The 13321-nt window shown below is 46.6% G+C and overlaps 1 protein-coding gene across 1 annotated transcript in view; it reads left to right on the top strand.

The window, feature by feature from the left end:
- Window positions 1–8259: 8259 nt before the first annotated feature.
- The window catches only part of BRD10 (bromodomain containing 10), a 76378-nt gene continuing 71316 nt past the window's right edge, over window positions 8260–13321 (top strand). The window contains exon 1 of the mRNA XM_077475052.1: window positions 8260–8777. Within this exon, the coding sequence (XP_077331178.1) occupies window positions 8410–8777 (368 nt within the window). The 5' untranslated portion in view covers window positions 8260–8409. The remainder of the gene's footprint in view (window positions 8778–13321) is intronic.

Here is a 13321-nt window from a genome sequence, read left to right as displayed (position 1 = left end):
TTCTATAGCAGTTACTAGATTCTTGCGTTTTGGAACCCATCGTATATTACACCTCTATTATTGCTCCAGATACAGATTGGCTTACACCACATTATAAATATATATATATTTTTAAAGAGTTTTCAAACCCTCTTTTTACTTCACTCTTTCTTAAAGATTACCCATACTCGAGTGCTACCTCGCCCCAGTGTTTCTCCCAGCCTACCCAACGGTTTTGGGACACTAAGGGCTTTGCCACCCATTTGTAGTAAACTACATCTATGAGCCTTTTTTTTGCTAAATAAGAAAAATTATTTAATTTTTTTTAAAACACCCCGTCCCGACGAGCTCACGCGCAGAAGCGAACGCATATGAAAACGGTAGTCAAACCACACATGTGAGGTATCGCCGCGATCAGCAGAGCGAGCACAATAATTCTACCCCTAGACCTCCTCTGTAACATAAAATATGCAACCTGTAGAATTTTTTAAAATGTCGCTTATGGAGATTTTTGAGGGTAAACGTTTGACACCATTCCACGAGTGGGCGCAATTTTGAAGCGTGACATGTTGGGTATCAATTTACTCAGCGTAACATTATCTTTCACAATATAAAAAAAAATTGGGCTAATTTTACTTGTGTCTTATTCTTTTATTCAAAAAAGTGAATTTTTTCCAAAACAAGTGCGCTTGCAAGACCGCTACGCAAATACAGTGTGAAAAAAAAAGTATTGCAATGACCGCCATTTTATTCTCTAGGGTGTTAGAAAAAAAAACAATATATAATGTTTGGAGGTTCAAAGTCATTTTCTAGCAAAAAAAATGTTTTAAACATGTTCAAAAGTCTGAAAAAGAGGCCTGGTCCTTAAGTAGTTAAACCCCAGACCATTTGGCTGGCCAAAGACCAGAGCACTTTTTGCAATTTGCCACTGCGTTGCTTTAACTGACAATTGCGCAGTGGTGCTATGTGGCTCCCAAACAAAATTGATGTCCTTTTTATTCACAAATAGAGCTTTCTTTTGGTGGTATTTGATCAACTCTGCAGTTTTTATTTTTTGGGCTATAAACAAAGAAATAGCGACAATTTTGAAAAAAACATATTATTTTTTACTTTTTGCTATAATAAATATCCCCAAAAAATATATAAAAAAAATTGTTTTTTCCTCAGTTTAGGCCAATACGTATTCTTCTACATATTTTTGGTTAAAATAAAACTATAAATACTAGTAATGGCGGCAATCAGTGATTTTTATCGGGACTGCAACATTATGGCGGACACATCTGACAATTTTGGCGCGACTTTGAGACCATTCACATTTGTACAGCGATCTGTGCAATTAAAAATGCATTGATTACTGTGTAAATTTGACTGGCAGTGAAGGAGTTAACCACTAGGTGGTGTTGTAGGGGTTAAGTGTGTCCTAGGGAGTGATTCTAACTGTGGGGGGGGGGTTGTGTGTGACACGACACTGACACCATTCCCGATCACTGGGAGCTGTGATCAGCGTCAGTGTCACTAGGCAGAATGGGGAAATGCTTATTTACATTAGCATTTCCCTGTTCTTCCTCTCAGTGAGACGATCACGGGTATCCCCGCAGACATCGAGTCCACGGGACCTGGGATCATGCTCCCTCTTAAAGGGCAACGTACAGGTACATTAATCTGCCTTTACGTGCCCTTCTGCTGCAGTATATCTGCGTGAGGCGGTTGGGAAGTGGTTAATAAAGTTTATTCGAAAAAAATACATAAAAGCAAACAATGTGATCCGTCGAGCACAGCACTTCCGTCAACACTGTGCTAATCTCAGATGGATAACACTGCACACCTGCTCTAAAGGACCTTGCAGTTCTACTTTAACACTAGTTATGATATACTGTATCTAACTGTGGATCAGCAGATGGTGTGGGGATCAGTTTAAAAGTCATGATGATGGAGAAGAAGAGAATTGAAAGTTGTTCTAAAGGCTAAGCATTTTTTACCTTAATGTATTTCTTGCAATAACAGCTTCCAGACCACACATAGCCACGTGGCCCATCTGCGCAAAACAACGTACCTGTACATTGTTTCCTATTCTGGGTCTCATGCACGTGCGCTCACTGCCAGAGGCCCCCTCCTGCTGTGATTGGACACAGCGGGGGCCATTCAGGGACCCACCGATCATTCGCTGGAGAGACAAAACGGCAGTCTACCTATGTAAACAAGGCAGACCGCTGTTCTGTCAGACAGAGAAAGATCTTATGTTCCTGCTAATCAGAAATACAGATGTCTCTCTTCCTGCAGTCAGTCCATCCCACTGACAGTTACGCTGCGTACACATGACTGGACTTTCCGGCAGACTAGGTCCGACGAAATCAGTCCGTCGGACAATCCGATCGTGTGTGGGCTAATCCGATTGTTTTTCGTTTTAAAAAAAAAATCAGACGGACCTAGAAATAGAACATGTTTCAAATCTGTCCGAAGGATTCAATTCCTATCGGGAAAACCGTTCGTCTGTATGCTGGTCCGACGGACCAAATACTACGCGAGGGAAGCTATTGGCTACTGGCTATTGAACTTCCTTTTTTAGTCCTGTCTTAAGTCATTACATGCAAAATGAATGGACTTTCGAACGGACTTAGTTCATTCGTGTGTGGCCAAGTCCGTTTGTTCGGAAAGTCCGTCGAAACTCCGCCGAAAGTCCGTCGGGAAGACCATCAGACCTAGTCTGCCGGAAAGTCCGGTTGTGTGTATGCGGCATTAGAAAGCATTCCCTAGGGGCACACTTAACCCTTTGATTGCCCCTAATGTTAACTCCTTCCCTGCCAGTGTCATTTATACAGTGACTATAATGTCACGTACACACGATCGGACTATCTGGTGGACTTAGTCCGACGGAAAAAATGCCGGACCTTGAAATGGAGGTCCGGCCTGACCTTCCGAACGAGTGGACCTGCCCACACACGACCGGACTTTTCCGGCGGACAAACCGCCAGACTATGGCTGGACTTTTGAAATGAACGGACTTGCCCACACACTGAGGAAAGTCCGTTCATTTTTGAACGTGGCTCCAGGTAGACGGGACTAGCAAAGAAAGTCAATGTTCGGCGGCGAGATTGACAAATCGCTGGCCCCGTCACCTGGTATGGACTTAAAGAGGAAGCCCTATGCTGAAAAAAATGGCGTGGGGTCCCCCCCCCAGGTGCATACCAGACCTTATCCAAGCACGCACCCCGACCGGTCAGGAAAGGGGGTGTGGACGAGCGAGCGCCCCCCCCCCCCTGAGCCGTACCAGGCCGCGTGCCCTCAACATGGGGCAGTGCTTAGGGGAAGGGGAGGCCCTACGGCCCCCCCACCACAAAGCAAAGGCCTCTTCCCGACAACCCTGGCCATTGGTTGTCGAGGTCTGCCGGCGAGGGGCTTATCGGAATCCGGGAGCCCTCTTTAATAAGGGGCCCCCCTGATACTGGCCCCCCACCCTATGTGAATGAGTATGGGGTACAATGTACCCCTACCCATTCACCTGGTGAAAAAAATGTAACTAAAACACAACACAAGGTTTTAAAATAATTTAGTGCACAGCTCCGGGGGTCTTCTTCCGTCTTGGGGGGCCTTCTCGCCGGACTCCTCCGATATCTTCTGCTAGCTCTTTTACTAGTGGTGGCCTGGTCTTCTGTCACCGCCGCCTCTTCTTCTGACTTTGGGGGTCTTGTCCCCCTCTTCGGTTCTTCTTGCCGGGCCTCCGCTTTCTTCTTCTAGCTATTTTACTAGCGGTGGCCCGGTCTTCTGTCCCAGAGGGTGCTGGGATTGTGACATCACAGGTGACCCCGCCCCTTATGATTGTGACGGGGCAAGCGAGGTGTCAATCTCGCCGATGGAGGCGGCGACATTGACCTCCTTCGCTAGTCCCGTCTACTTGGAGCCACGTTGAAAACGAACAGACTTTTCTCTGTGTGCGGGCAAGTCCGTTCATTTCAAAAGTCCGGCAGACTAGCACACAGACGGCCAGACTGCGGTCCGGCGGACAATTTTGAGTCAAAACTTCTTTCTAAGTCTGCCGGACTTTTTGGGAAAAGAAAGTCTGCCGGAGCCCACACACGGGCGGATTGTCCGGCGGGCTCTGGTCCACCAGACCAAGTCCACCAGATAGTCCGATCGTGTGTACGCGGCATTAGTGTCACTGGTCAACAAAAAGTGTCAGTGTCCAATTTGTCCACCACAATCTTGCAGTCCTGCTAAAAATCGCTCATCGCTGCAATTACTAGTAAAAATAAAAATGCCATAAAAAAAAAAATCCCATAGGTTTGTAGACGTGATATCTTTTGCGCAAAGCAATCAATATATACGCCAATTGGGATTTTTTACCAAAAATATCTAGCAGAATACATATTGGCCTAAATTGATGAAGAAATTAGATTTTTTACATATTTTTATTGGATATGTTTTATAGCACAAAGTAAAAAATATATATATTTTTTTCAAAATTGTCACTTTTTTTTGTTTATAGCGCATAAAATAAAAACTGCAGAGGTGATCAAATACCACCAAAAGAAAGCTCTATTTGTGAGAAAAAAAAAGGACGCTTGGGTACAGTGTCGCACTACTGCGCAATTATCAGTTAGAATAACGAAGTGCCGTATCACAAAAAATGGCCTGGTCATTAAGAGGTAAAACCTTCTGGGGCTGAATTGGTTAAGGTAAAAAATGTTTAGACAACAATGTGGAAATTCTGCTGCACCGGTTGAAATAAATCTACACACGTGTTTATAACAAATTTAAATATGAATGAAAAGTCCTCCAAGCAGCCAGCACAAAAATTGAACAACAATGCAAAAAATTTAAAAGGAGGTGCAGCGCTCAGAGATAATGTCCTTAAGGTGATGATTCTTCAAAGGGGCTCAAACATCATAAAATAAACGCTTGGTTCCCACCATTACTAGTAAAAATAAAATTATTAATAAAAATGCCATAAAACTATCCCCTATTTTGTAAACGCTATAACTTTTGCGCAAACCAATCAATCGTTGATTGCGTTTTTTTTTTACCAAAAATATGTAGAAGAATACATATAGGCCTAAACTGAGGGAAAAAAATGTTTTTTTTTATATATTTTTGGGGGATATTAAATAATGCGTTTTTTTCAAAATTGTCGCTCTATTTTAGTTTATAGTGCAAAAAATAAAAACCGCAGGGGTGATCAAATACCACCAAAAGAAAGCTCTATTTGTGGGGAAAAAAGGACGCCAATTTTGTTTGGGAGCTACGTCCGCGCAATTGTCAGTTAAAGCGACGCCGTGCTGAATCACGAAAAGTGGTCTGGTCTTTGACCAGCAAAATGGTCCGGGGCTGAAGTGGTTAATAAATTGTTTCAATTAGGTTTATTTATGTATGTTTCATGGGATGCACATTGGTGTGGAACTAATGCTATTAAAGTTGGGAATGACCTGTGGAAACCTGATCACCTGTGTTCATCCTGCCTGGTTTGATCATGGTGTGCTGTGATCAAGGATCTCATTATATCCAAAGTGGATCTGACCCCTGTAATAAGGGTCCACAGAGGAGGGTAAGAGGCAGTGTGTTCTGGTGGTAGTTCTCCCCTCTTTTCCTGACCAAGTGTTCCTATTATGATGTTTAAGCCCCTCGGAGGAATCATAACCTTAAGGACATTATCTCTGAGTGCTGCACCTCCTTTTACTAATTTTTTTTTACACATCAGCACCCCCCCCCCCCCCCCCCTTCTAATTTCAGCTTGTTCAGTTAAGCTTTGACAGTAAAACCTGTAAGCTGATTGGTTTCTCTGCAGAGCTGCACCAGATGATGCATGCTGCAGTTTTAGTCAATACCCCCCCCCCTATACTGTATAGTATAGTACTGTTAGTAGGTGAACCTGTTTATTGCAATAGAGTTTATATGCAGCTACGGTTATTTTAGTTAACTCTGTCTCTTCTGGTCTGGGATTCCATAGCTACTTTTAGCTCAGGGCTCAACAACCAGCATAAATTAGAGCCAGGTTAGGCATCTGATGGCCACTTCTGTTAGTTAGAAGTCTGGTTGCATGACAGATTAGAAGCTACTGGGGACTGGGATGCAGAGGAGATAGGTTACACCTGAGTTCCAGTATCACACCACAGTTTCTGTTGGTGAGAAGCGCATTCCAGGCTGGTAAGAGAATGGCTGGAAGATGTCTCCATCACTGCTTCTCTTGTCTTTAGCCTCCAAATGGACACTACAATACACCCTTAGGTGTCCCTGAAACTGAACGTTGCTGCAAGATTCATCTGGAGGTATATCTATTGATAATTATAATATATATATACCCTGATACATGTTCACAATTCCACCAGGATTCCCGTAGAGCCCTTTGTCAATATTATCTGTTTGTACATTAGATGTGTGTACTATTATTCATCTTTTCTCATATAAAGTTTGTATTATTTCTATACTGGTGTGCATCTATACACTTATGGTTAATGTTATATGCTGGTTGCAGTAGTTTCTCTGTTCCTAATTACTTTGTTTAGATTACTGGTTAATTTCCTAGCAAGGGAATCCCCTCTGTTCTCATAGGCTCTTTCCTGAGTGCCAATTTTATCATCAAGCCCACTCTTCCACTTAGCAAAGGTTCTGGTTGTCTTGTTTACCTACAGCAGGGCTGTCTTAATAGCATCATGGGCCCCTGGGCAAAGTAAGGCACTGGGGCCCCTACCATCCTGCCCCAATTTATACAGCTGCTCTCAAGAATTAAAAGGTGACAATGTCTGGGGAATGACCAGGAAGAAACCAAAGCCTACTTACCACCAGCTCACAGACAACCAAATTAACCTGTCTAATGCCGCGTACACACGGTCGGAGAATCTGTCGGAATGCGTCTTATCGGACCGTGTCGTCAGATAATCCGACTGTGTGTGGTATGCATCGGACTGATTCCGTCCGAATCTCTGTCGGACCCAATTTTCCAACATGTTGGAAATATTTCCCGACCAACTGGGCCGGTCGGACGTAATCCAATCATGTGTAGAGAATTTTGATCGGACCAAGTGCCACGCATGCTCAGATCAAATTCCTACAGCAAAGCTATTGGCTACTAGCCTGAATCTAGTCCCATCGTAACGAAATTACGTCATCACGTTCTGAAAGATTGGATTTTTCGACAACTTAGTCGGACCGTGTGTATGCAACAGTTTCGGACAAGATCCGACGGAGAAAATCCGACGGATTTGGTTGTCGAAATCTCTGACCGTGTGTACAGGGGCTAACAGTATGCGTTAAAAACAGGGGTTTAGTCCGCACGCATTTGCAAACGCATGCGTGAGCCACAGAGCCACATCAAGGCACCCTGGTATCTGTGGTCCTAACACTAAAATATGAGTGTCCCCGCAGTGGACGCACAAGAATTAAAGTATAAATAGTAGATAGAATTAAACATATAGTTAAGAGTACTTTTAATATTTACTTTAAACAAAAAAAAAACAATGCCATAATTCAAAGACTAATCAACACAAAGGACACAATAGGGAAAGTACGTGCACAGTACATGGGGTGGTCAGGAGGGCACAATCCTGGGATCAGGTGGGCACAGTACAGGTTTTGGGACATCTCCCAGGACACAGACATCCAGGGACAGCTTAGTAAAAAGCGTTACTGTCCCGGGAAATCTGGGACATTTGGCAAGTATGGTGTAATGCAAGAGTATCATGGGGCCCCTGGACCCATGCATTAAGACAGCCCTGACCTACAGGTTTATGGCACTATCCTGTTTGGGGAGGATCATTTCTCATAACTCCCCAAATAAAAGCGGACTTCATAGTACAGCTCACATTGCAACCTCATTGTTCCTGGACTGACAGCAGCCCTCATGCTAAAACTGAGTATTTTATCATTGGGTGTTGTGTGAACAAATCTATGCAACTAGAAGTCCCTGACCTAAAACAAGCGTGCAGATCAATATATGTTCTAACTTTGCTTTTGCTTCACTTGCTACATGCTTGTTCTGGGATTGGAGACAGGCAGAAAACGAAATTTTCAGAATCCGGTCAGGAATGGCAGCCCACATGATTCTCTCGGTTTATAATCGCACTTGTCACGCTCCTGCCATTCTTAGTACGGCCGATTGACTATATTCCATCGCTGCATTCTCACACCTGTCTTAGCAATGCCAAGGTGAGAGCTGTCAAAACAAGCAGGCCCCAGCCAATCAGCTCTCTCCTCTCACCTAGCAGCCGCTGGTAAATTACGTCCTGTGATTGGCAGGAGGAGCCCAAGCTCTCCAGTGGCTGCGAGCAGCGCGGAGGGCGGGGCCGGGGAGACAGCAGGGAAGTGTTTAGCTGCTCACCTCAGTGCTTCCGGTACACCGGATTGTTCTGTGTGTGGTGGCGCTGTACCGGCTCCTAGGGCTAGGCTGCCGGTAGGAATGAGTCAGTGCGGGACGGGAGCGGATGTGTCAGCTGTCCCGCTATGGCTGAGGTGCCGGCGCTGTCACCTTTAGAGGATGGCGGAGGGACGGCGGTGGTGCGAACGCCCGGCACAGGGGCTGTGGAGGAGGTCAGCAGCTCGGCATGTGAGGAAGGCGACACCGAGCCGGCTCCCGGGAGTCCCAGGACATCTGGGCGGGCGGAGGAGGAGGAGGCGGCGGGCACCATGTCTCTCCTCAGGATAGAGGAGAAGTTCTTCGCGGGCCAGTACCGCGCTATAGACCAATTCGCCACTGACTTCAGGAGCATGCTGGAGGGCTGCTACCGGCTCTACGGCGCCGACCATTGGCTGTCCAAGCAAGCCCAGAAACTCGAGCTAGTGCTGGAGCAGAAGCTGGCACTGCTGCCCCGGTGAGTCCGCTCTAATAGACAACACATAGAAGCCTGACCGCTGTGCAACCTGACTGGGCAGGACCGCTATACTGTGTGCATGTCATCAATGGGCAGCACCACTCATCTACTTCTCACAGCTGTGCAACCTGACCAGGGAGGGCTTCTTATACTGACACCTGTGAGAGGTCTATGAGTAGTACCACTCACAGCTGTGCAACCTGACCGGGGAGGGCTTCTTATACCGACACCTGTGAGAGGTCTATGAGTAGTACCACTCACAGCTGTGCAACCTGACCGGGGAGGGCTTCTTATACCGACACCTGTGAGAGGTCTATGAGTAGTACCACTCACAGCTGTGCAACCTGACCGGGGAGGGCTTCTTATACCGACACCTGTGAGAGGTCTATGAGTAGTACCACTCACAGCTGTGCAACCTGACCGGGGAGGGCTTCTTATACCGACACCTGTGAGAGGTCTATGAGTAGTACCACTCACAGCTGTGCAACCTGACCGGGGAGGGCTTCTTATACCGACACCTGTGAGAGGTCTATGAGTAGTACCACTCACAGCTGTGCAACCTGACTGGGGAGGGCTTCTTATACCGACACCTGTAAGAGGTCTATGAGTAGTACCACTCACAGCTGTGCAACCTGACCGGGGAGGGCTTCTTATACCGACACCTGTGAGAGGTCTATGAGTAGTACCACTCACAGCTGTGCAACCTGACCGGGGAGGGCTTCTTATACCGACACCTGTGAGAGGTCTATGAGTAGTACCACTCACAGCTGTGCAACCTTACCGGGGAGGGCTTCTTATACCGACAACTGTGAGAGGTCTATGAGTAGTACCACTCACAGCTGTGCAACCTGACCGGGGAGGGCTTCTTATACCGACACCTGTAAGAGGTCTATGAGTAGTACCACTCACAGCTGTGCAACCTGACCGGGGAGGGCTTCTTATACTGACACCTGTGAGAGGTCTATGAGTAGTACCACTCACAGCTGTGCAACCTGACCGGGGAAGGGTTCTTATACTGACACCTGTGAGAGATCTATGACAGTGGCGTCACTAGGGCTGGTGTCACCCCCCCCCCCTTCCACAAACTATAGTACAGACACCTCCAGTGTAGAACCCCAATCAGTACAGACCCCCCTTAATGCAAACCCCTGCAGTATAGACAAACCCATTTAGTGCAGACCCCTCATCAGTATAGAATCCCCCTTAGTGCAGACAGCCCCATCAGTATAAACACCCCCCCTTAATACAGACCCGCCCATCAGTATAGACACTCCCCATTTAGTGCAAACCCCTGCAGTATAGGCACCCCCCCCCCCACCGCACATGTCCATCTACTTATAATAAACGAGTGTACAGTACAGACCTCAAAACAGCACGGCCACAGACATGCACACACAGCAGTGTGTGTCCCTTTGGCTCCTCCTCCTCACTGGATGTAAACGGAGAAGGAGGAGGCGGCTTCAGTCCACTCCACTGGGGACACAGCGAGGTGCAGATCATCAGGGTGGTGTTAGCAGTGCGGCAATCCATGGGTGTCAACTGGGTGCTGCCCGCCCCCACCTAGCAACGCTACTGATCTATGAGTAGTACTACTCGTTTACTTCTCACAGCTGTGCAACCTGACCGGGGAAGGGTTCTTATACTGACACCTGTGAGAGGTCTATAAGTAGTACCACTCATCTACTACTCACAGCTGTGCAACTTGACCTGGAAGGGTTCTTATACTGACACATGTGAGAGGTCTGAGTAGTACCAGTCATCTTCTTCTCACATGCTCACAGCTGTGCAACCTGACTGGGAAGGGGTTCTTATACTAACACTTGTAATGGCTCTGAGTAGTACCAGCCCTCTTCTACACCTACCTACTTCTGACATACACATGCTGGGCAACCTGACTGGGGAGGACCGCTATACTATGTACATCTCATCAATGGACAGCACCAATCATCTGCTTCTCAGATACACTCACAGCTGTGCAACCTGACCAGGGGGTGTTATTATACTGACGCCTATGAGTAGTACCAGTCATCACCTACTTCTTACACATGCTGGGTAGCCTGACTGGGGGGGGGCAGCTTATTATCCTGTGTACTACTCATCTACTTCTCACAGCTGTGCAGCCTGACCAGAGAGGAGTTCATATTTCATAGTTATATCCTACACCTACCTACCTACTTCTTACATACACATGCTGTGCATCCTGACTGGGAGGGAGTTCTTATACTGACACCTGCTACACACTGCAAAAAAACACACACAGGAGGGTGCAAACACCTTGTGCATTACCATAATTATATTTGATTAAAAACAAATGGTTACTCGCATGCTTTACTAAAAATTGAAGTAACACTGCTACCTCCAGCTGTACGCAGTTAAACTTGTCCCAGGTTGGAAACTTATGCATTACGGGGGTAATGCCGCTTTCTTCAGAGCTTGCTTCTAACAACATGTTAGTAAAAGGATCACCCACTCCTAAAAATGACTTGTTAAACTCAATCGGGTGTAGCTAATCATCTTCTCAATGGCACACATGACCATTTGGGTCCTTTCACACGGGAGGTCCACCCAATGGACTTGGCTTTGCTGAGCGGGGGATTGCACCGCTGAGCAGGCGAATGACCGGTCCATCTGCGCTCACTGTGCAGACATGTCTGTCCCGCTCTCTATGGTGAGATCGGATTAAAATGGACCGTCATCCTCCCTTTTTTAATCTGATCCACCAGAGTGATGAAAAATAGGGTCACTATCCGTCTGGCTTTCACGGACAGCATCGGATTGGATAGCAGTGGGTGTCAGCTGCCATACAACTGATGACATCCGCTGCTCCATAGGAGTGAATGGAGGCTCCGATCCGGTCTGCATGAAAAACTGACAGGTGGACCTGATCCGAAAGCCCAGTGAAAGGGCCCTTTGACTTTAAACTGATCAGCTGTGGTCATTTTGATTAGCTTAGCATGAAAAGAGCTTTTCAGTCTCTGGTAGTGCAAATGAAGCAAACAATCAACTATGGGTGGCACGACATTGTCAAAAGATCTCTGGGATAATGTGGACAGGCACAGGTCAGGAGATGGATACAAAAATGTTTCAAAGGCTTTATCAATGCCTAGCAGCACAGTAAAGTCTATTAAGGAGGCGTACAGCAACTCTGAAGCAGGAATTTGACAAAGAGTAGTCATTATATGCATGTGACAACAATATCACAAATTTGGCTTGTGCAGGAGGGTTGCAAGAAAGGCCACATGCAGTCATGGCTTTGCCAAAAACGCACCTTGAAGATTCTGTAATACCGTTCCTACAGTAAAGCATGGAGGGGGTAATATCCTGTTATGGGGATGTTTCTCTGCAACTTTTTTTCTGACATGTTGGCGTTTTATCTTTTACTTGGATATTATAAGTTGCACTCTGTAAATACAGCTGGATAAAACAACCCTGTCTGTCTTCGGGCTGCAAAGCAACACAATGTGATTATTTTAGAGGGGGGTGTTCTTTTCTATACCCACTGTGTATACATTGATAGCTGTGCAGCCTGACCCAGGGAGGAGTCGCTATAATGGCACCTGCTATAGATCAGTAGTCAGCACCAATCCTCTGCTCCCCCTATTTACTTCTTACATACACTTGTCTCTGATTTTGCAACTTCCACTCCATTTAAAAGGAAGCCTAAAGTGGTTGTAAACTCTTACACATGCCCAGTGAAGTGACTGGCCTCAGGTGATAAACAGAGATGAAGCATCCTCCCAACATAAGTTGTACCTGTTTTTTCCAAGTCATCTTCCAGGGCGGCTTAAAGAGAGAGACGGGCTCCTCCCACCTAGCACAGGAAACGCATGATCCACATCATAAAAGCAGCACACGTGTATTAGCCTCTCAGTATTTGTGTTTCCTCCGGCCAGTCAGGAACTCCAAACAGATGTTTATTTTTCCGACCTTCGTGCTAGGTGGCAGGGGCCTCCTAACATACCCAGGGCAAACAGGGGTAGTACTCCTGGGGTATGAGTCAGTTTGGGCCACCCAGAGACCTGATAGAGCGGTCTGGGGTGAAATTAAGGGACCCCCCCAGCCGATTTGAGTTGTAGCCTCAGTGAGGCACCTGTGAGGAGTGGAGGAGGTGATCCAGTGGGTCCATCCGAAATGGTACAGCAGGGTGTCCTAGTGGAGGCTCAGGCCGCCGCATGGTCCGGGTACACTTTTTTTTTTTTTTTTTTTTTTCTCTTCTGCTGTTTAGAGATCTCCATGTGCAGGGCTTCTCTATCCCCGGCATGTGGATCCTGTTGGTGGAGCAGAGTGATGAGGTAACTTCCAGCACTGGTGGCAGGAAGTCCAGAGGCTGTCATCTTGTTACACCCAGATGCCGGGAAGTGAAGGCCTAGCTGGGGAGGATAACAGGGCGGCTTTGGATCCACAGCCCCATCCTGGATTCTCCACACCCCCTTATATAGGGGCCCGAATATAAAGATGGCGGCAAAGGCTTTCAGGAGCATAGGGACGCCAGGATCCATGGAAATGGCTCTGGTTTATTCAGGCCCTAAGGTAAGAAAATAGGG

This window comes from Lithobates pipiens, unplaced genomic scaffold (genome assembly GCF_037356315.1).
Source record: "Lithobates pipiens isolate NorthernLeopardFrog02 unplaced genomic scaffold, aLitPip1_a1.2 Scaffold_13, whole genome shotgun sequence".
Classification (NCBI taxonomy): Eukaryota; Metazoa; Chordata; class Amphibia; order Anura; family Ranidae; genus Lithobates; species Lithobates pipiens.
This window is presented reverse-complemented; position numbering and strand designations above follow the sequence as displayed.